At 39.6% G+C, this 24,718-nt stretch overlaps 1 protein-coding gene across 2 annotated transcripts in view; it reads left to right on the top strand.

Annotated features, from left to right (window-relative positions):
• PARD3B (par-3 family cell polarity regulator beta) overlaps nucleotides 1–24,718 on the top strand; it is a 1,080,223-nt gene that overhangs the window by 905,578 nt on the left and 149,927 nt on the right. For both annotated transcript variants that reach the window (XM_066278755.1, XM_066278754.1), the window contains one exon: nucleotides 11,999–12,301. In XM_066278755.1, coding sequence (XP_066134852.1) covers nucleotides 11,999–12,301 — 303 coding nt within the window. The remainder of the gene's footprint in view (nucleotides 1–11,998; nucleotides 12,302–24,718) is intronic.

The following is a 24,718-nucleotide window of genomic DNA, read 5'->3' as shown; positions in this document are numbered from 1 at the left end:
TTATTGGGTTAACACTGGTTAACATAATAATACAGGTTTCGGGTCCCCAATTCCACCACACATCTCTGTACCCCGTATTGTGTGTTCACCCTCCCAGGTCAAGCCTTCGTCCGCCACCACTTAGCCCTCCTACAGCCTCCTCCATGTGCCCCCAGCCTACCAGCAATCACTACACTGTTGCCCATGTCCACAGGTGTTTTTCTTTCTCTTTTTGTCCTTTTTTGTTCAATTCTTCCACATTCTTCACCCAGCCCCACCCCCAACCGCTGTCAGCCTGCTCTCTATGTATGAGGCTGCCTCTGTTTTGCTCGTCAGTTCATTAGATTTCACATATGAGTGAAATCATCTGGTACTTGTCTTTCGCTAGCTGTTTTACTTCACTTAAGCATGTGCTCTCCAGGTCCATTCATACGGTCACAAAAGGTAAGATTTCCTTCTTTTATGGCTGTATAGTATTCCATTGTGTAAATGTATTATAGCTTTTTTATCCACTCCATCTCCTGATGGGCACTTGGGCTGTTTTCAGATCTTGGCTATTGTAAATAACATTGTAATAAATATAGGGGTGCATATAGTCTTTCCAATTAGTGTTTTGGGATTCTTAGGATATATTCCCAGAAGTGGGATTGCTGTGTCTAAAAGTTCCATTCTTTAATTTTTTTAAGATTACTCCATACTGCTTTCCACGCTGGCTGTATCAGTCTGAATTCCCACAAGCAGTGCACAAGGGTTGTACCACAACCTTGATAACACTTCTGTTTGTTTATTTCTTGATGAGGGCCATTCTGACAAGAGGGAGATAATATCTCATTGTGGTTTTAATTTGCAATTCTCTGATAATTAGTGATGTTGAGCATATTTTCCTGTGTCTATTGACCATCTGTATGTCCTCTTTAAAAATATGTCCGTTCAGGTCCTTTGCTCGTTTTTTAATTGGATTTCTTTTGTATTGAGCTTTATGAGTTTCTCTATAAAATTCTGGGTAATAGTTTCTTATCAAATGCATTGGCGAGTATGTTCTCCCATTCAGTGGGTTGTCTTTTCATTTTGTTGATGATTTTCTTTGCTGTACAAACCTTTTTAGTTTAATTTAGTCCTATTTGTTTATTTTTTTCTTTTGTTTCCCTTGCCCAGGTGAATATATCAGAAAAAAAATACTGCTATGAGAAATGTCTGAGATTTTACTATGTATGTTTTCTTCTAGGATTTTTATGGTTTCAAGTCTAATATTTAAGTATTTAATCTACTTTGAGTTTATTTTTGGGTATGGTGTAAGAAGGTGGTCTAGTTTTATTTTTTTGGATGTGTCTGTCTAGTTTTCCTAGCACCATTTATTGAATAGACTGCCCTTACCCAACTGTATGTTCTTGCCTCCTTTGTCAAATATTTATTAATTAAAGCCCACCATATCAGCATGGGTTGCTTTCTAGGCCCTCTATTCTGTTCATTGATCTATAAGTCTGTTTTTATAACAGTGCCATGCTGTTTTGATTACTGTGGCCTTGTAGTATAGTCTGATGTCAGGTAGGGTGATTTCTCCAATTTTGTTCTTCTTTTTCAGGATTGCTACAGCTATTTGAGGTCTTTTGTGGTTTCATACAAATTTTTGGAATATCTGTTCTACTTCTGTGAAATACACCATTGGTATCTTGATAGGAATTGTATTGAATTTTAGAATGCTTTGGGTAATATATTATACATTTTAATGATGTTAATTCTTCCAATCCATGAACATGATATATGCTTCCACTTGTTTGTATCTTCAGTTTTTTTCTTCAGTGTTTTATGGTTTTCTAAGTATAGGTCCTTTACATCCTTGGTTAAATTTCTTCTTAGGTATTCTATTCTTTTTGAAGCAATTGTGAATGATATTGTTTTCTTGGTTTCCCTTTCTTATAGATAATTATTCCTATATAAAAATGTAGCTGATTTCTGGATTTTGTATTCTGCTGCTTTACTAAACTTATTTATCAGTTCTAGTAGTTTCTCTTTTTTCTAGTTGTAGAATCTTTAGGGTTCTCTATTTACAGTATCATATCATCTGCAAATAATGATGGTTTTACTTCTTCCTTTCCAATTTGGATGCCTTTTATTTCTTCTTTTTGTATGATTGCTGTGGCTAGGACTTCCAGACTATATTAAATAAGAATGATGATAGCAGACATCTCTGTCTTGTTCCTGATCTTAAAGGAAATGCTTGTAGTTTTTACCCATTAATCATGATGTTGGCTGTGGTTTGCTAAATGGAGCCTTTTTTTTTTTTTTCAGAGACAGAGAGAGTCACAGAGAGGAATAGACAGGGACAGACAGACAGGAATGGAGAGATGAGAAGCATCAATCATTAGTTTTTTATTGCGCATTGCAACACCTTAGTTGATCATTGACCACGGGCCTTCAGCAGACCGAGTAACCCCTTGCTCAAGCCAGCGACCTTGGGTTTAAGCTGGTGAACTTTTGCTCAAACCAGATGAGCCCGTGCTTAAGCTGGCAACCTCGGGGTCCTGAACCTGGGTCCTCCGCATCCCAATCCAACGCTCTATCCACTGCGCCACCACCTGGTCAGGCTAAATATAGCCTTTTTTATGTTGATGTATGTTTCCTCTATTCCCACTTTGCTGAGAGTTTTTAACATAAATGGGTGCTGGATTTTTTCAAATGCATTTTCTGCATCTTATTATTATCATGTGATTTTTATTCTTTATTTTGTTTACGTGCTGTATCATGTTTAATGATTTGTGGATGTTGTACCAAACCTGAATTCACAGAATCAATCTCATCTCAATGTATTGGTAGATCTAGTCCGCTAATATTTTGTTGAGGATTTTAGCATCTATGTTCATCAGAGATATTAGCCTATAATTTTCTTTCTTTGCAGTGTCGTTATCTGGTTTTGAAATTAGGATAATGCTGGCCTTGTAAATGAGCTTGGGAGTCTTCCTGCTTCTTGAATTTTTTGGATTAATTTGAGAAGGATAGGTGTTAATTCTTCTTTGAATGTTTGGTAAGATTCACCGGTGAAGCCATATAGTCCAGGATTTGTTTATTGGGAGTTTTTTTATTACTGCTTCAATTTTACTAGCTGTTCTCTGTCTATTCAGAATCTCTGATTCTTCTAGATTCAGTTTTAGAAAACTGATATTTCTAGGAATTTATCCATTTTGTCCAGATTGTCCAATTTTTTGGCATATAGTTGTTCATATATTTTCTTATAAACCTTTGTGTTTCTTTAGTATCAGTCTCTTAAAGAAGACCCTTTAACCTCTGTTTTTCTTTTCTTTTCTTTTCTTTTTTCTCAACGAAGACTCTTTAACATTTCATATAATGCTGGTTTGGTGGTGATGAAAAAGCTGGTTTCCTTCAGCTTTTTCTTGTCTAGGAAGCTATTTCTCATTCAGGTTTTTGCTGTTGTTGTTGTGTTGGTTTTTCTTTTTTTAAGTGAGAGAGACAGACAAATAGAGACAGACAGACAAGAAAGGAGGGAGATGAGAAGCATCAACTCCCAGTTGTGTCACTTTAGTTGTTCATTGATTGCTTCTCATACTTGCCTTGACTGGGAGGCTCCAGCTGAACCAGTGACCCCTTGCTCAAGCCAGTGACTTTTGGGATCAAGCCAGCAACTATGGGATCTTTATGATTCCATGCTCAAGCCAACAACCCTGCACTGAAGCTGTTGAGCCTGTGCTCAAGCCCAATGAGCCCGTGCTCAAGCCTGAGACTTTGAAGTTTCAAACCTGGGTTTTCAGCATCTCAGGATGATGCTCTATCTACTGCACCACCACTGGTCAGGTTCTCCTTAAGTTTTAAATGATATCCTTGCTCAGTAAAGTATTCTTGGTTGTAAGTTCTTGCTTTTCACCACTTTGAATATTTCATGCAAATCCCTTTTGGTCTAAAATGTTTCCATTGAAAAATCAGCTGACTGCCTTATGGGAGCTCCCTTGTAGGTAACTCCCTTTCTCTTGTTGCTTTTTTTTTAATAAATATATTTTTATTAATTTAAATGGGGTGACATCACTAAATCAGGGTACATATATTCAAGGAAAACATGTCCAGGTTATCTTGTCATTCAATTATGTTGCATACCCATCACCCAAAGTCGGATTGTCCTCCGTCACTTTCTATTTAGTTTTCTTTGTGCCTCTCCCTCCTTCCCTCCCTCTGCCCCCCGTAACCACCACACTCTTGTCCATGTCTCTTAGTCTCATTTTTATGTCCCCCCAGTGTGTGGAATCCTGCAGTTCTTGTTTTTTTCTGATTTACTTATTTCACTCTGTATAATGTTATCAAGATCCCACCCTTTTGTTGTAAGTGATCTGATGTCATCATTTCTTATGGCTGAATAGTATACCATGGTGTATATGTGCCACATCTTCTTTATCCAGTCTTCTATTTTTTTTTTTTTACAATGATTAAAGCCTTTAAGCAAACTCTTGGCCAATACAGCAAGAATCCATAAAAGAGTAGTGTCCTTAACAAGTTCACCAAGTCCAAGTTGGCCCCAACCCCATGCCAAGTCCCTGATAAATGCAACCCAACCCCAATTCAGTCTGTTAGGAGCTGTCCCAAGGAACAGGAGTCCAGGAAAAGTCCGCATGCACTGGAATTGTTGTCACAATTCTATACTTTGCAGCTCACGTCCAAGTTCCAATGACCGCTGCTTCTAGCTGGTAATGATTCAGGTAGACTGGAAAAGCCATCTGCAGCATGTGTGGAGATGGAGCTTCTGTTCTTCTCTGTCTGGAGAGATGAGACCAGGGTGCTTTTCCCTGGAGCTCTGCGACTGTGGCATGGTCAAGAGAACCTTGGGAAACACTAAGCAGTCTCGGTGTGGCTTCTTCAGTGTTCCTTGGTTGACGAGTTCTCTTAGTTTAGTCCGAAGTGGTTTTTCCAGATGATAGTTCTTAAAATTAGTTTGTAATCCACTTTGGTTCTGGGAGGTGGATGTTGGTACGTCCGCCTACTCCAGCGCCATCTTGTCTTCTCTCTCGCTGCTTTTAAGATTCTCTCTTTGTCTTTAACCTTTGTCATTTTATTTATGAAGTGTCTTTGTGTGAGCCTCTTTGGTTTCTCTTGTTTGGGACTCTGCACTTCCTGGACTTGTATGTCATTTTCTTTCACCAGGTTAGGGAATTCTTCAGTTATTATATCTTCATATAAGTTCTCAATCCCTTGCTCCCTTTATTCTTCTGATACTCTTGTGACACAGATGTAGTTATATTTCATGTTGTCCCAGAAGTCCCTTAAACTTTCTTCACTTTATTAATTCGTTTTTCTTTTTGCTGCTCTGATTGTTTTCTGCTACCTTGCCTTTCAAATTGCTGATCTGAGCCTCTGCTTTATCTAACCTACTGTTTATTCCTTCTGGTGTATTCTTCATTCAGATACAGTAGTCTTCATTTCTGACTGGATTTTTTTATGGTTTCTATTTCCTTTTTTGTGATGTTTTAGTTCTTACTAAGTTCCTTGGAGTTCTAACTTCTGTGAGCATCCTGAAAACCATTTTTTTGAACTCTATATTTGGTAAATTGTCTCCATTTCATTTAGCTGTCTTACTGGAGATTTATTTTCTCATTTGGCATATGTTTCTTTGTCTCCCACATTTGGCTGCTTCTTTGCGTTTATTTTTATGTATTAGATAGATCTGGTGTATCTCCCAGTCTTAGTAGAGTGGCCTTATATAGTAGGTATCCTGTAGGATCCAGTGGTACAGTCTCCTTGATCACCTGAACTGTGTGTTCTAGTAATGTTTCTTGTGTGGGTTATGTGAGCCCTCCTGTTATAATTGAGTCTTAATCGTTATTGACCATTTGTGTGTGGGTTAAACGTTTAGGTTGGCTGACTGTGAGGATCAACCTCAACCACAGTGTAAGAACTGCTGTGTAGGTGCTGACCACACTTAGCAGAATTCATGTCAACAGGGTGTGATGCCTTCACCAAGATCTGTCTTTGGGTATGCTACTTACAAAGCTAATTGGATCCTGCTCTGGTGTTGTCTGAGCCTGACCACAGTGTGTGTTGGTTCTGGGGCCTTGTGGGAGGGACTGTGGTGCAGATCAATGTCAGATACTGCCTGTAACTGGCCTTGGGCATCCTGCTTGGAGCTACAGAGCAATCCACACTTAGTGACTGCCTCTGCTGGGCCTCAGTGACTGCCTCTGCTGGGCCTCAGTGTCTGTTGGAAGGACCAAGCTGTGCATGAAGGCTGCCTTCCACCAGCATCAAATTTGTGGCCATGTGTAAAAGACCCAAGTCACACCAAATCCACCTCTGCCTGTCTCAGCCTGCTGGCTGGCTGTTAGGCTCAGTCACGGAAAGAACCTCTGGCAGTACTCAAGTTGCCTGAGGTAGGTCCTCAGTATGTCACCAGGTAGAGGTGAGGGCTGTTCACCAGACAGAACTTTGTGGTGGGACAAAGTCTCAGGAAATCATCATGGTGAGGCAGCAGAGTTTATAAGCTGCAACAGACAAAGATTTGTGAAAAGGGGGAAGGCTCTGTAGTGCTCAGGCATGTGAGGGAAAAAGGTGTCTGTTCTGGAGCCACACAACTCAGTCTGTCCCAAATTCTTCCAAGAACCCTAGCTTAGCAGGGCGGGGCTGCTGGGAGTTAGAAGGGCAGGGCTAGTTGATCTCCCATGAAAGGGAGCACAGGTCAGGCTGGGGGGAAGGAGAGAGTAGTGGTCCCAGCCAAGAGCCACACAACTCAGTCAGGTGACACCTTCTGGTTCTACCCTGACCTCTCTGTCCCTGCCCAGGCAGGTGACTCCTCAGCAGGGTGTGAGTACCTAAGAGTGGGCAAAAAGGAGTCCACTGGATGGGACTATTGCATTCCCCCAAGCTGGTGATATAAAGAAAAGAGCACTCCAACTAAGAATGATAGCACTTGCAGTGTGGGAGAGGGACTCAACACAGGGATCCTGGTGGCTGTCCCTTTAGCTCTCTTCCAGAGCCAAAACCCCCAGTGTCTCTTCTCATAACCCTAATCCACTCTGCTGGAGCCCCAGGTGAGTGGCTGCAAACAACATTTTGTACATTGGCCTTTTAAGAGGGCACCTGCATCTCCAGCAGACTTCTATCTCTCCCTGGCAGACAGAATCCCCCCTGATTTTATAGCCAGATGTTACGTGGTCACCGTTTCTTGACTCTGGTGCTCTAGGCTGGAGAGCCCAGGTTGGAGTTGAGACCTTATGCTCCTCAGGGGAAACCTTTGCACCTGAAATATCCCTTCAGGATCTTAGCCATCACCCATGGGAGTAGGTTCAGCCCTTTTTGCTTCTCTGCCTTCCTACCAGTCTCAGTGTGGCTTCTTCTGTAAATCTTTAGTTATAAGGCTCTGTTCAGCTAGTTTTAGGTTTGTTATAACAAACCTAAACCTGATTAGTCTGTATTTTAGTTGTAATTCCAGGGTGGCCCTGGGAGGAGGTGAGTGTTCTTCTGCCTACTCCACCATGATCTTAGATCTCTGCCTGTCATTTTCTTGATGTTTTTTAATGAGAAAGTTTTTATTTGGGTGAAATTTTTCTTTTTGGTCTTCCCCTTTTTTTAGTGGTTCTTTTTCTTTATGGTTCATACTTTTTGTGTTCTAAGAAATATTTGCTTATCCCACGGTTGTGAAGATGTTCTCCTTTGTTTTATCCTAGTAGCTTTATTATTGTAGATTTTATGTTCCGTCTTCTCTTGCATCTTAAATTGATTTTTTTGTTATGGTATTATGTTGGGACTAAGGTTCTTACTTCTCCTGCGGATTTCTCATTGATTTTCCAGCACCACTTGTTGAAGAGATTTTTCCCTTCTTAAATGAATTGCTTTAGCACGTTTGTTGTATATTACTTCACCAAGTATGTGTGTATGTTACTAGACTCTGTTTTCTGTTCCATTCATCTATTTGTCTAAACTTTGGCTCAATTACTGAAGCTCTATAATAAGTTTTGAAGAAAGTAGTATAAGTCTTCCAACTTTATTCTTATTTCTCAAAAGTATTTTGGCTATAGTTCTTCTTCTAACATTCTAAATAAATTTTAAAATCACATTGTTAATTTTTGGAACATAAACCTCCTAGAAATTTTATTGGGATGCCATTTAATCTATAGAACAACTCAGATGAATTGTCATCTTACTAATAATGACTTTTCTGATCCAGGAACAAGATGTAATTCTCATTTATTTAGATCTTGTTTAATTTCTCTCAACAGTATTTTATTGTTGTTGTTGACGACTTAGATATCTTTTGTTAAATGTATCCCTAAGTTGCAATGTTCTTTAATCCTATTTTAAATGATATCATTTTGTTTTGTTTTTTACTTTACTGTCTAATTGTTCACTGCAGCTATGTGGTAAATACAACTGACATTTTTATAGTTAACTTACATCATTCAACATTAACAAAAAAAAATCTATAATTCAAGAAAACTTCCCTGGCAAAACAAAATATACTGTACTTAAAAGTACATATTGAAAGAATGATCAGAATGACTTTTCTAGTAAGCTTTATTGCACTTTAAAGAAAAGAATTTGACCAGATAAGCAAAAGAAGCAAGTTTCTTATAAGTAATTTATAAGAGAAATAAAATTAGATTATTTTCCAACTTTTCAACAGCACCACTTTGTCATAAGAAAATGGAGTCATATATTTAAAATACACAAGGAAAAAAGGTGAGCTATTGTGAATAGAAAGTGACTGACAGAGATATGATGGAAATGCTCTTTGAGGAAGATTATCCTAACAGGCTTTTATGGTACAGATTAAAGTAAGATGTCACATCGTAAGGTATATATATGTCAGATCACTATGTTATATACCTAAAATGAATATAATATTGTATGTCAACTATACTTTAATAAAATTAATTAGTTAGTTAGTTAGTTAGTTAGTTAGTTAGTTAAAAAGTGGGATGTGGTGATATAACAAAGCAATCTTAGAACAATCTCGACCGACATAGTCTAACAGAATTTTCTGCGGTGACAGGATGAGTCTCTGACTACACTATCCAGTGTAGGAGTCACAAGCTCATGTGGCTATTGAGCACTTGAAAGGTGGTTTATGAAACTGAGAAACTGAGTTTTAAATTTATTTAATGTAATTAGTTCCAATTTAAATGTATATAACACCATATGTTTAATGATCACCGTATTGGACAGTGCTAGTGTAGGCAATATAAAGCCTGAACACTGGGCTATGGCTTAGGAAATGGAATTAGAAGAGGATATCCAAGCGGTGTAATGGAAAAAATAAACAACAGTGTTTTCATAGGGGAAACATGAGAGAAAAAGAGAGGAAAAGGAGATTTAAACAATTCAAAGACATAGTACTGGAGAATGCGGAAACTGGTGGTACCATCCAGTAAAAAGAGTATATTACCCAGGGCTATTATGAAAAATAGATATTTTAGCAGGTTGACTTCCAAGTGATAAGGAGACTCCCAAGTGGAAATGACTATAAATGATTAGAATTCTCATAATGGATTGAGACAGGAAGTCAAAACATATATATATATATATATATATATATATATATTGCTCACAAAAATAAAGGGATATTTCAAAATAAATACATATCCCCTAATTTTTGTGTGCAGTATATGTATGTGTGTGTATATATATATATGTATATATGTGTATATGTATACATACTTTCATTTTTTTCTTGAGCGAGTCTCTTCTGCCTCTATACATTTCTTTGCAGAGATTGCCTTGTCCTCTCCCTCAGGGAGAGACCTGGCTACATGGCATAATAATGGTTCAGAGAAATTACTGTTTCTCCTACTGGTTGATTAATATGAAATTAGTTACTGCAACCCTTCACGGAGCAGAGAGGACCAAGGAAATCTTGGTTTTGTTTTAGAAACGAAAAATACAAGATAAAATATTGTTTTGCATACACGGACTACTTTTCATCTGAGAAGCTCTGCATACTCAGCGAGCTTAATTAATGAGACAACCTCAAAGCAAGAGAAGTGATGAAATAAGGAGCACAGACCCTAGTGTTCCGTTTCTGTGATACTGAAAAATCAGGCTTGGTGTTTTCCTCTTTCATTAATGCCCAAGTGTAGCCCCATGCGGCAGCCAGGAGATGTTTATCTTTCTGCTGAATGATTTCTTGTGAAGGCATCCCACTTAGGAGGGATAGTAAGCACACAGAATCCCACCCTCTAACTTTACTGATGTCCTGCACTCTGTTTGCAATGGAAGTCCATCCCCATCATCATAGTGCAGCGAGCAGTCTCTGATAATTCAGTCTACATCATCCCTGGAAAGTTTGTTTTGTCACAGAACGGAGCCGGTTATCTTTTTTTTATCAAAAAATTATTCAAAGCAAACATCCATGAATCTAGGACTAACATGCATTCGAAAGAGGATAGTCAGGGCCTCTTAAAGGGTATCCTACTGTGTAATCTTTCTTTCATCTTCATTCAGAATCCCTTGGAGATGCAAACTCCCCTTTGCAAAGCTATAAATTCTTCTAATTATTTATATGTACTGTAGGGTGCATGATTTGACCTAGTCAAAAGAGATATGCAGTAATGTATCATGACATTTATTTTCATCTGCTGTGACTTGAGGATGATGCTGATTTTTTCCCTATCCTTTCTTCATGTTTTTTTTTCTCCTTCCCTCCTCTCTGCTCAAAAAAAGAAAAGAAAAGAAAAGAAAAAAAAGCCATTCTGCCAAAAGAGAAAATACCTTAAAAAATCATGGCTTTTAAAGGTTTTTACAAAGAGTTTGATGTTCTGTAAAATAAAACTAGCTTCCATGTGCAAAAAAAAAAAAAAAAAACAGCTGTTTTTGTTTGAAGAGAAGAAGATATTGAGAGAGTTCAGTTTTTGTTTTCACTCCCCTAAGGTTTTGATGTGTATCTCCAAGCATATATAGATCCTTTGCTGCTAGCCCACACAGCTCTTGCATTCTCTGAGGCTAGGACTTGGGATTTGTCACCATCCTTTCGTGAGAGTCTTTCTTTCATCATCTTACTTTTCTCACCCTGTACACAATGCACCTTGTTTGCCGGTGATGTGTAAGGTTACATTCTTTCCTCGTTAGCACTGAAAACCTCCCGACACCATCAGATCACCATTGTCCAATAAGATGCACAGTGACCTTTCCGTGTTAACACCTAACTGAGAATTTAGGAGAGCTCATCTAACACTTTTCAGATTAAATGTCAAATTCTCAAAATTCAGATGGATTTGGAATGCTCCTAAGGATACTTTTCTGCTCCCATTCCCTGTGGTCTACACAGTACGCTGACTGGCAGTCGGATTTTGTAATATCACTTAAGGCTTTAGTGCTGTGGAGTTCTACCAGTAATGGTGTTTAATTCACTTATATGTGCCAATTCATCTCTGTCAGGAGTCTATTAATTTCTTCACTATTTTACTCTGTCCCTAGTCCCTATGTAATGAGACACAACAAACCCCATTTATATTACCAAAAAAAACTTAGAGTCTCTTATAAATTACGACCGATCCTGCTGCTTTTAGTGACCAGAAAGCGCCTGTATTCTTTTTCATATTCAAATCAATTTTTGCCAGCTCTTTTCTTTAGATGAATACACTGGAACTCTAGGGTGTCAAATAGTGAAATCAAAGACAAAGTATAAGATTCTGATGGGCTCTTTAACATGCATCCCTGTTCTAAGGCAGGCTTCTGTAATATCACACCACGGATATACTGTTCCCACGAGCACATCCCAATTATAGGGAAGGAATGTTAATGAAAGTCAGCCTCTGACTCCGCAGTCAGCCCAGTCATCAGTGGGCAAGATGTTAAAATACCTGCAGCATTGCTATAAAAGTAAAGGCTCTGTAACAAAGGCTGTAGATATATAATTAATCCCATGGACCATGCTATTCTCATTTTTGAGAGCATGGTATGGCCTTGAGTATACAGGAAAGGGACAACTAAGTGACTGACTAGGAAGAAGTGACATAGAGTCAGGAGAGTGTATTGTTGTATTACTATGTAAACTCACATATATCTCTATTACCCATTCTACATTTTTCAGGATCGGAGCAAAACATCAGGAGCTAAGGGAAAAGCAGGCAAGAGGTCTTGTTGATTATGCTACTGGTACAATTGGATCACTGCATGATATGGATGATGATGAAATGGACCCCAATTATGCCAGAGTGAACCACTTCCGAGAGCCATGTGCACCAGCAAATGTCTATAGGTCTCCATCTCCTCCTCGAGCTGGACCACTGGTTTATCCTCGAGATGGCCGTCCATTGTCTCCAGAGAGAGACCACTTAGAGGGTCTCTATGCCAAGGTCAACAAGCCATACCATCCACCGGTGCCAGTTGACAGGTAATGTAACTTACTGAGAGATAAATACAGCTTTAATTTAGTAAGTTTCAAATCATCTCTACTTCTGAAACAGATAAAAAATATATCCTTCAATCTATTAAAACTGAAATAACACAGTACTCTTGACAAGTGCTATGCTTTGACCTACCAGGAAGGTATCAGCTATCAAAAATTTAGAAAAATAGCCATTTATAAGATGACATGAATGAATAGTAAAAATTGAGTTCATGGTACAACACGGAGTGATTTTTGAAGGAATTTTGTGAGAACTTTGAAGGAATATTTGTGGAAACTTTAAAGGAATATTCTCCTTTCTCCTAAAAACCCTACTATGAAAGTCTTATTTAAAAGAGAGGAGGAGTCAGAGGAGAGAACGATGACGTAATTGAAGTGGAATTATAGATCGCCGCAGAGGTGCAAAGGGCTTTGAAAAATAACATTGGGATTTTATACTTGTGGAAAATGTGATCCTGTTCAGATATTCATGGGTGATCAGCGGTAGCAAAGGAGGTAATCTTGGCAATAGGAGTTTGATGAAGTAGAGAAAGATAAGAGGTGACAAGGCCAAGCATCTTTAGGTATAGCAGCTAAGGAAGGAGATAATAGGACCATCTGTCACACAATTGAAGTAGGTAGGGGACAGGATGATTCCATCCCCACCTCCTGCCAAAAGTAAAATGCACCATCTCTTGAAAGGTTGATATAATAGAGTGTTAGTCAATATACATTGTTAGGTGACCCTTAGAATTACACAAGGCAAGGAATGAGTTGACCGACCTTGGTTTAATCTGCCTTAGCTTGAGGTCTGGAGGGAGGCGGTAGGGGGGGAAGGCAGCAGGCACAAAGAGCTCTTTTTCTAGATGGAAAAAAAAGACTTGTTTTCCAGATTTCTTTTGGTCCTGACAACTACCCAGTCCCTATTAGTAACCAGCTTTTGTGTGATAGCATGATCTATTGCATATATTTACCGTTTACATTTCCCTAGCTGGGTGATATTATGCACTTTCAATTAGGTTGGAGAGAGGCAGGGAAATCATGGCATTTTTATGCAGACTGTAAAGTGTAGCTTCACAAGACTGATTACCTTTCAGAGCCTTTCCAATAACCAAGTGGGAAGGAAGGAGCAATTTTTAATCCTTACTGTCAAGCTTCCAGGTTGATAGTATTAAAGAAAGATGGTCAAGTTTTTCTATGGGATAAAATGAAAATATAAATTTCTATGACTGTGTGAGACAGCCATAACTAAACTGTTAATTCAAACAACTGATTAAAAGTCGGCTTTTTTTTCTCCCAAGCCTTTATAGAAGGTTGAATTTTTGTCATATAAGTGATAATACCAAGCCCGAGTCTTTTCTGGCCCACACCATATAGCAAATCTTTCTCTAAATCAGAGGGGTCTTCATAGCACTCCATTTGCATGTTCCCACTGCTCAATTCCAGCACAGAACTGTTTCTAGGAACTACCAAAGCCAGTATTTCTCCATTCTAATTCCAACAAAATAAATAAGAAGCATTCCGTTGAAAAAAGAAATAAATGGTCACTAGTCAAACGGTATGGAGAATTCTGGATTAAGCAACACTGAACAGGTTTCCTTACTGTAGCCTTTTTACCTCTAATAGGCTAATATGCATTGTTAATCTCTTAAGAGGCACATACAACAATCGGCAGTTATCACTCCCCAAAATTTTGTCACCTAATGCTTCTTTTTCCCCCCCAGATCTTACGGTTATTTTTTAGAACACTAGGAAGCACTATCCTGAATCCAATTTTCACCCATATAGATTTGACCAGGAAAGAAATTTCTTAGAATAATCATAACTGGGGCTATATAGAATGATATCAGAAAAAAATAAATGTAACTTACTGCCCAGTACAGACATGTGTACTGTATAAGCAATAGCCTCTCCTTTGACTTTGACCTCCTTTGTGTTAATAAATGATCTAAAATTCTTTCAGTGGAGTTTCCGATGGGCGTCACATTTTTGGATAAGAAATCAAAGTGTGATTCTTTATACTCAGAATTATCTTTAGTCAGCCTTATCTTTAATTATATTTAAAGATTTTCTGCTTCTTGTTCTTTAAGTTTTAAAGTAAGCAGTTTCTGTCTTGGCACCTACTGAACATTCAACAATGTATCGTTCAACAATGTTAGCTATTATCATTGTCATTTTTGTTGTTATTACTGTCCTTCAACAATGAAATTAGGAACTTTCCTAATATGCCTGGGACAAGGTAAGCCTGAGAAAAAAGTGGCTGTGGGAATGTCCCTAACAGGGTCCATAAGCAGGAACCATGAGTTCTAAACCTACTGTATGTACAATTAGAGGCATGTCATTTATTTTGTCATCTGCTCAGTCTTTCACGCTTTCAATAAATCTGCCACTTACTGTGTTCCCTACAGTACTGAGCTCAAGGGAAGGTACTGAGATGATTAAGATATGTCCCCTGTCTAGAGGAGGTCTAGTTGGAAGGGGACCAAGTCATGTGGAAACAGATCATTACAATATACTGTAAACAGAAGAAAAAGAAGCTTTTCTTTTCTAACTACTGCTCAACAAGAGTCTCCAAAAGGAAGCAATATTTAAACTGGCTCTGGCCTGACCAGGTGGTGGCACAGTGGATAGAGCAACGGACTGGGATGCAGAGGACCCGGGTTCAAGACCCCAAGGTTGCCAGCTTGAGCGCGGGCTCATCTGATTTGAGCAAAGCTCACTAGCTTGGACCCCAGGTCACTGGCTTGAGCAAAGGGTCACTCGGTCTGCTGAAGGCCCACGGTCAAGGCACATGTGAGAAAGCAATCAATAAACAACTAAGGTGTCCCAACAAGAAACTGATGATTGATGCTTCTCATCTCTCTCTGTTCCTGTCTGTCCCTATCTATCCCTCTCTCTGATTCTCTCTCTGTCTCTGTTAAAAAAAAACCCAAACAAACAAAACCAAAAAACTGGTTCTGGAAAGATTAGTAGGGACTGAGCAGATTTAGCAGAAAAATGGTTTCAGAATAATTAGCATGTACAAAGGCGCAGCAGCCCGAAAGAGCATGGAGGTGGGTCAAGGGGCTCAGAAGCACCCAGAGCTTGGAGTGAGGATGGGGAAGAAAGAGATAGGAAATGAGGCTAGAAAACCTAGTCATCCAGAGTGTGGATGACTGTGTCCATGTATTGATTGGTAGTAGTTGTCCAGAAACCTCTATTAAGAAAGGTTCTGACTACCATTCGATCCAGTAATTCCACCTCTGAGTATTTATCTGAAGAAAACAAAAGCACTAATTTGAAAAGACATATGCACACCTATGTTCATTACAATATTACTTACAATAGCCAAGTTTGGAAACATCCTAGATGTCCATCAAAAGATGAATGGATAAAGAAAACATACTATATATAAATATATACCATAATGGCCATTATAAAAAATGAGATCTTGCCATTTGTGACAACATGGATGGACGTTGAAGGTATTATGTTAAATAAAATAAGTCAGACAGCCCTGGCCAGTTGGCTCAGCGGTAGAGCATCGGCCTGGCGTGCGGGGGACCAGGGTTCGATCCCCGACCAGGGCGCATAGGAGAAGCGCCCATTTGCCCCCTCCTTCCTCTCTGTCTCTCTCTTCCCCTCCCGCAGCCAAGGCTCCATTGGAGCAAAGATGGCCCGGGCGCTGGGGATGGCTCCTTGGCCTCTGCCCCAGGCGCTAGAGTGGCTCTGGTCACGGCAGAGCGATGCCCCGGAGGGGCAGAGCATCGCCCCTGGTGGGCATGCCGGGTGGATCCCGGTTGGGCGCATGCGGGAGTCTGTCTGACTGTCTCTCCCCGTTTCCAGCTTCAGAAAAAAAAAAAAAAAGTCAGACAAAGAAAGACAAGTATTGCATGATTTCATTTACATGTAGAATCTAAAACACAAAACAGATGAACAAAATAAAAACAGACTGAGAGATTCAAAGAACAAACTGATAGTTGCTGGAGGAGAGAAGGTATGGAAATGGCCAAAATAGATCAAGGGGATGAAAAGGTACAAACTTCCCATTATAGAATAAATAAATAGGTAATGTGGCATTGGTTTGGGCTCCCAACACCTTAATGGCAGGTGAAATCATTGGCTTTGAAGTAAGACAGAGGTAGGTCCTGTTCTTTTCCAAATACTACTGCGTGGCCTTCAGTAAATTAACTTTTCCAAGATGCCATTTCTCATCTTCAGGCATATAATTTCACAAATATTTTTAACTGTCTAGTGAGTAGCGGAACCTGAGTTCAGTTTGGTGTTCACAAGGGAAAAAGGAGGAAGTTGGGGACCTACCCCTGCTTATGGAGGTCACAGTCCAGTGCAGCCTACGAAAATGTCAACACAGTGAGAACACAGTGTGAAAAGTGCCACTGGACAGAATGTGGAGTCAGTGCCACAGCCAAGGCTGTTGGGTTGGAGGCACAGACAGCAGCGTGGGGGGGAGAAGCGTGGGGTGTTAGAGCAACTATGAGAAGTTCAGTCAACAGAAAGTGAGAGGAGACAATGACAGGATACAACATGGGAGGGTCAGAGAGCTGAGCAAAAGGCAGATGCCACACTCTTTTCTTTTCTTTTTTATAAATAATGTTTATTTTAATGGGGTGACATCAATAAATCAGGGTACATATATCAGGGTGCATATATACAAAGAAAACATGTCCAGGTTATCTTGTCATTCAATTCTGTTGCATACCCATCACCCAAAGTCAGATTGTCCTCCATCACCTTCTATCTAGTTTTCTTTGTGCCCCTCCCCCTTTTCCTCCTTCCCTTCCCCCGCCCCCCGTAACCACCACACTCTTGTCCATGTCTCTTAGTCTCGTTTTTATGTCCTACCAATGTATGGAATCCTGCAGTTCTTGTTTTTTTCTGATTTACTTATTTCACTCCGTATAATGTTATCAAGATCCCACCTTTTTGTTGTAAGTGATCTGATGTCCAGATGCCACACTCTTGATGAAGAGCTTGGACTCATCCTGAGGCAGGGCAGGGCTGAGGCACCGAAAGGATCATCGAGGGTTTTAACATGAGACATGAATCCAGACTTCTGCTGGCTGGGTAGTGGCCTGGGCAGTTCATCCTCTCCTCCTTATCCGCAACAGGAGGATAATAACAGCAGCCTCACAACTTGTGATGGTTAAGTACAATTTTTACATTTTGCATTTTTGGGTATTGCTATATGAAAACAAACCTCTATTTATCTACCTGTTGTGGGACAGGACTGTCTCATATGTGTGTAGCCCACAGTGGTTTCCCAGGAAAGGCAGCGTCTGCCTCTTAGCTCTCTGCTTCTCAAGGTTTGTCCCTAAACTTTTAGCTCTTCTAAGAAAAGCTTGGCTTACGAAGGATTCATCTGATGATAGTAGTTTTAAAAAAAGTCTCTACCACTATGACAGAGTCATGGGACTGGATTCTCACAGCACTGACCCTTCCCAGATTTAAATATCGCATGGGTTAAGTCCTGTCCGCAAAAGCCTGACAACTACTTAAGGTTTATAATATGTTAGTCACCACTGCAATGTGGGTACTTAAAGGCCTCCCACAATGTATGAACATGAAGGCTTTGTGTTTGAATGAGTTTAGAATAGTTCCAAGTAGGGGATAGAAGGGGTGGCACTTGACATGGTTGCAGTTCTGCATTAGTACACAGGATTGTTTGACATGCTGGTCGATTGCTCACCATAGCAGTAAAAATGTTTCTGGCTACCAACTCCCAAAATATATGCATGTATTTGACTCTAAATAGTACATGCTTAACTATAGAAATTGTCATTATAATTATAAAAATTATATATCCAAATATAGAAATTAATAAAAGAATTAAATTTTTTTAATTGATGAGGAATAGTTTTAATTTTTCATCCTCCCTTCAACTGTGATGCACACAGTTCACTCTGGAGACCACTGGCCTCAACTCCAGTCCCCATGGGAGTAGGGACCTTGCCTGCTCTTGCTCTCCATTGTCTCCTCATAAAACAGTCTATACTCAATAAATGCTTAATTAATTAATGCTTTGACAGCATCGTAGAAGTGAATGGGATTTTCAGTGGTCAAGTCTCACGTCCCATCCAGCAGAGACATCTTTTTATAGAATCCCTCACAGGATGGCACTTGACCCATACATTATAATGACAAGAATTCATGAGGCATCCTTGTTTTCCTACAAATCACTGTAATTGATATTGAAATGCTCACTTGTGTCCACCCAATTGTTGTCTCTATGTAACATTTACCATAGGCCCTCGATTGATCTGCCTGGATACAGACTCTAAGCCTTGTTAACGGCCCTTTAGATATTTGAATTGTCTCTGTGACCATCTTCATTAACAAATGTTTATTGAACTCCAAACATGTGCCAGGCTCTGTGCTCAGAGCTAGCCTTACAATGATGAAGAAAACATGCGCATAACCTTGAGAAATATAATCATTTCTTCAGCAGCAACTCCTTTAGCTATCTTAGTTGCTTATATTATTACCCTATAGTTTTCTGGGTACCATATTCTGAATATGCTTAACTCTACTAAGTTTATAGAATTTATGATTGCCATCTGTTGAACATGGCATGAAGATATGGATACTGGGCCCTGGCCAGTTGGCTCAGCGGTAGAGCGTCGGCCTGGCGTGTGGGGGACCCGGGTTCGATTCCCGGCCAGGGCACATAGGAGAGGTGCCCATTTGCTTCTCCACCCTCCCCCTCCTTCCTCTCTGTCTCTCTCTTCCCTTCCCGCACCCAAGGCTCCACTGGAGCAGAGATGGCCCGGGCGCTGGGGATGGCTCCTTGGCCTCTGCCCCAGGTGCTAGAGTGGCTCTGGTCATGGCAGAGCGATGCCCCGGAGGGGCAGAGCATCGCCCCCTGGTGGGCAGAGCATTGCCCCTGGTGGGCGTGCCGGGTGGATCCCGGTTGGGCGCATGCGGGAGTCTGTCTGACTGTCTCTCCCTGTTTCCAGCTTAGGAAAAAAGAAGAAAAAAAAAAAAGATATGGACACTGTATCTCAGGTATGGTCAGAAAAGCACAGCAATCAGTGAGACTCTTGCATCTTTTTGTCTTAATTTTTAAAACTCATTAATGTGGACTTAACTTTTATATCAGTTACCATTTTGGACTTAGATTGTACTTTTTGACTAAAACATCTTTTTTGTTTTTACTTGAGTTTCTATCAAGCCAGATTCTTCAATATATTGTGTAAAATCCAATCACTTGTGCAATGATTTTTTTTTAAATGTGGAATATTCTCTTTATGCAAGTTAAATATTTGCTTATTAGGTTTAGCCCATTGTTTTAGTCAATAAAGATAGTTTAAAGTATTTATTTTGTCTTCCAATATATTAGCTATTCTTCCTAGCTTTACACCATCTTCATATTTAATTATGGTGGACACATTGATAAGATTGTTGATCAAAGTCAAGTATAATCTCCGCAACTCATCGCTCAAGACCTCCATTAATCAAACTCTTTGGGATGTTCAGTTAGTTACTAATCTAGCCTTCTGTTATCTAGTGTGCATTCTCCAGTTCGTGTATGAACATTAGGGAAGACTTTGTCAAGTATCTTACTGATATTAAGGTATACCATGTTTACAAGTATCTCCCGATTTACCGATTTTTTTTTACCCTTAAGAAACTCAGTCTAAGAGTTGAAACTGTCTCATACACAGATAATTACAGTATAATGCATTCTATTAGAATAGAGATTTATACAGAATGTATTATAAAAAGTATGAAATTACATATGCATTCAATTTGGGGAAAACCTGAGGCTATGGTTTGGTCTTTCTAGAATCTTGATTCAAATGTATTATTTTTCAAAGCCTTGGTTTTCTCACTGAAAAGTAGGGACAAAAGTATATTGTATTTTCTATTAATTGTTTGTAGATTAAGTAAAATTATCCCAGTACTGGATTCAATAAATATTGATCATAACTATTTAGGAACGCTATTATAATATATACTATTAGATTAGATTAGATATTATTGGACTTTATATTAATAAAGTTATTAAACTAAACATAACTGTTTAGAAAAGTTGTTGATTATATGTAGCTGTTGACCCTTAAATTCACCAGTTTAGGAACCTGTTAGATTCTATGTGTTCCATGGATACATGGCTAATGGTTAATTCCTAATTCTAGCCCAAACTCCTATTGGTGTATTTTAATCATCAGAAACAAAAAGTAGAAACAGGAAAGTGAGGGAATAAAAGGCAAGAAAACTAACTCAGATCCTTTCAGATCAATCACATCCTGTGCATAAGTGAGTAATAGAGTTCTCACTTACCTACTTCGTCAATGGCTTGTTAAAAACCATAACTCACTAGATGTCCCTAAGCTTGTCATTAGGACTAACACTTTCTTCCTGCTGTGTTACTTGAATGTCCATTAGGTTTGGAGTTGGTCTCAACAGTTGTCCACAGAATACACTAATCGAACTTCTGTGAGTCCCTAAGAGTTGTCAGTAACAACAACGTGTCAAGTCAGAGCCTGTTTGGCTGTAAAACAATAGAAACTGATATATTTATCTCACCCTTTAGGAAACTTAGGTGACCCTGACCTCATAAAGTGACCTCTTCTCCCTTTTCTCCTTTGCTCTCCCCAGTGTATAGTCCTCTTCCTCGCGTTGCTTCACGATCCTAAGATGGCTGTTGCAGCCCCAGGCTTCATGTCCGCTTTCCAAGGAGAAAGGGGCGAATGGCCAATGGAATATATCAGTCAAGTTTATCCTTTTGAAAACATTTCCCAGAAGACAGCTTGTCCTTGGCAAAAAGTCTTTTTAAAAGCCTCGACCAGTTATAAAGGGTACTGAGAAATAGTGTTCAGCGTTGAGGGAGAAAGGACTCACAGGAGGCTCTCAGGGAGTCGTTCCATGAACTCCACCACAGACAGATTACCCTGGAATCTAGAGTCTAGATGACTTCTTTTTTTTTTTCAGTTCCCTTTAATAATGTAAAAGTTATAGATTAATGTCATACGGCACTCTGTTCAGATAAATTCTTATTAAGTCCCTATGGGAGGCTATCCTTGTTATGTAGACCTTCTTTTATAGCTGAGACAAAAATATTTCAGTCTAATATCACTTAAGTAAAGCAAGTGAGGCACATACATTCTTAGTTTTTATGACCACTGAAAAAGTATGTTTTGGGAAATTCTAATTTAAAAGTGATGAAGGTTGGAAAAAAGAAAGTGTTAACGGGAAAGCTTCATAGCCAGGTGTGAAGATCTGGGTGTGAACCTATCTTGTGTTACTGGGGCAATGCAGAATAACTGATATCTCATTTCTTAAATTTCAGAGATTTCACCTTTCATTGAGCCTTGTCAAGTACGGCTCATCCTTCTGTTAGTGTTTGTCCCCAATCTCTTATCTCTAGATATTTTTCCTGTTGATTTTACTTTAGTTTCTTGCTCTTACTTTACACTGAGAGCTTAGTGAGGCTGTGGGTAGGGCCTTAGAGCATGAATATAGTAGATTAGTTGGAGATGTGTTTATTAGTTTCTCTAAACCGAGCCAAAGTGATCTCATTTCAATTTGGGAATCCCGGTGATAAATGCCATTTCTATGAAGAGTAAAAAATTCATCAGTTGAACAAAGCAATCAGATTTTTTTCTTAGAACATATTACCATCAATTTTTAAGTGACTTTTAAACAATAATGAGAAATCTCTTAATGAAAGAATCTCTATAACCAGATAAGTGCTAATAGTAACTGATATACCATTAACTCTACTTTTCTCCATTCCCTCTCTTTAAAACTTGATGTTCTCATTAATTTTTTTTTCCATCTTCTGAAAGCCCTACTCTTGGGACTCTGCTAGACTTATGTCTGCCTAGGTTGTCAGCATCCAGAGGTGACAAATGTAGACAACCTTCTCCTTTATTATACATGAAGCAGGCAAGGAGGGTTGGTACTCAAGGGCCATCCATTTCCAGTGCCTCCACCTCCCTGCCATCCTCAGTCACTGGGAGTAAGTGAGCATATTTGAGGAATGCTTGCCAAAGAGTTACTCTGATTTCTTAAAGCTGTCATTTAAGCATTGACTTGACTGTTTTTCATATAAATGGCCCAACCCTTAGGATATATTCATCTAACTTGCCCTGTTTACTAAAAGGAGATGGAAGGGAGTGTACGGAATTTTTTTTAGATGTATAAATAACACAAAGAGACTAGAACAGAATACTGAGTTGTCTGCCTTCTAAAAAATGTAGCTGGCATTTTGGAATAATAATGGCGACCTGCTCTGATGAGGGTAAGCCAAAGATGCTATGGGAGCACAATAGAGGGGCACTGAATGCAGATCTGGAGGGCATCCAAAAAGGCTCCTTGAGGGAGTCTGTATTATGACCTAAAGAACAAGCAGAAATTAACCAAATGGACAGAAGAGCATGTGCATAGGCCCAAAGAGAAAACATTTAGGGAACTTTGTATATCAGGAAGAGGTGGAATATAAATTAGAGTCACCTAGAGGAAAAAGATGAAGGTCAACACAAGCCAAATTATTAAAGGCCATATATCAAAGAGAAAGCATTTAGACTTCAGCTCAAGAGCAACAGGGAACTCTTTAAATGGAGATGGCATGTTGCAAATTATGCTTTGCAAAGAGAATAAAGTAGGCTTGTATTTCACAAATAAGAAACTGGCAGCTCAGAGAAACTAGGCAACTCACCTAAAGTAACACAGTAGTAAATTGGCAGAGCCAGGATTTCAACCTGTGTCTAGACTCCAAAACCCATGCATTAGCTTCCAGGTCTGTTAGGGTTTCTCAAATTGCAGGTTGTAATGTATAAGTACATCTTGAAATCAGTTTGGTGGAGTCAACCAACATTTTCTAAGAAAATAGGATCAAAAGAATAGAAAATATCATTGCATAGATTGTAATAAGTATGAGATTATTATTTCATAATTTCTTGAAGTTACATTTATATTTAAATACATATATGTGCATATGTATGCAAGATATGTATGTATCTGAGTACTGGGACATGATGCAAAATGCACTTCTCACTGTGATTGCAGTAAAAAAAGTTGGGGCCACTAAGCATGTACAGAGAGCATGCGTGTTGCTCCTCACCTGCCAGACAACTCTCCCTCCTTCTCCCCCAAATTCATTCATTCATTCATTCCATTAAAATACATTAAATGGCCCTGGCCGGTTGGCTCAGCAGTAGAGCGTCGGCCTGGCATGCAGGGGACCCGGGGTTCGATTCCCGGCCAGGGCACATAGGAGAAGTGCCCATTTGCTTCTCCACCCCCCACCTCCTTCCTCTCTGTCTCTCTCTTCTTCTCCTGCAGCCAAGGCTCCGTTGGAGCAAAGATGGCCCGGGCGCTGGGGATGGCTCCTTGGCCTCTGCCCCAGGCGCTAGAGTGGCTCTGGTCACAGCAGAGTGACGCCCCGGAGGGGCAGAGCGACGCCCCGGAGGGGCAGAGCATCACCCCCTGGTGGGCAGAGTGTCGCCCCCCGGTAGGCGTGCCGGGTGGATCCCGGTCGGGCGCATGCGGGAGTCTGTCTGACTGTCTCTCCCCGTTTCCAGCTTCAGAAAAATACAAAAAAAAAATACATTAAATGCCTATTATGTGCAAAGGACCCTACTCAAGGCTATGGAGGCACAAAGACATATCAGAAGATTTGGGCTTTGACCTACTTTTTTGTAATAGTGCTAGGGTTGTGTTGATCTACCACACTTACTCAGGGCCTCTTGTGACCTGTGGTTTGCATTAATCATTAGGCAAAGCCACATACCTTTTCATTACACGATTTTGCCAATGCGAAAGATGGATTCCAAAGTGCCCTCTTCATAATTTCTGTATTTAATGCAATGTGTAATCAAGAATAGGCCATTGTTAGGTCAATTGCTTTCCTGTATTTATCTTTTCAAACAATAAATAATCAGTAGGATGAGAAAGGGCAATAAAAGATAGTTTTAATGTTAGTACTCATAAATATACAACATCTTAAAGAGATGTTTTAATATTTATATGCTGTGGATTACCTTCCCCTCTGGAGAGCTAACTGAGGATTGATATGAACCCATACAGAAATAGAATTCTGTAGCCAATGTTTTTACACAGACTTTCAGTCCATCCTGAGCAAGCACTCTGGATTCCTTCAAACTTGGCTATTACTTGGCCTCTGACTTTCCAAATTGCCAAGACTTCTGATCACAAGACTAGAAGGAATACTCTCTTCAATGCAGACAAAGTGGATCTTGTATGTCAAGGTCAGTAGGTGGCCTGAGCCTAAGCTATGCCCATCCTTAGAACAAAGCCTGACTGGATATCCTTATATTACTCCCTTTACAGATTAATTAACTTCTCTCTGTCTTAGTTTTCTCATCTATAAAATGAGCATAATCATAGTAACTACAAAAGACTATTGTTACAAGAACTTAACCAAGTTTATACTTACAGTGTGTCCGTAAAGTCATGGTG

The sequence above is a fragment of the Saccopteryx bilineata genome, chromosome 5 (genome assembly GCF_036850765.1).
Source record: "Saccopteryx bilineata isolate mSacBil1 chromosome 5, mSacBil1_pri_phased_curated, whole genome shotgun sequence".
Classification (NCBI taxonomy): Eukaryota; Metazoa; Chordata; class Mammalia; order Chiroptera; family Emballonuridae; genus Saccopteryx; species Saccopteryx bilineata.
The sequence above is the reverse complement of the archived record's forward strand: the minus strand, read 5'-3'. Positions and strand labels throughout refer to the sequence as shown.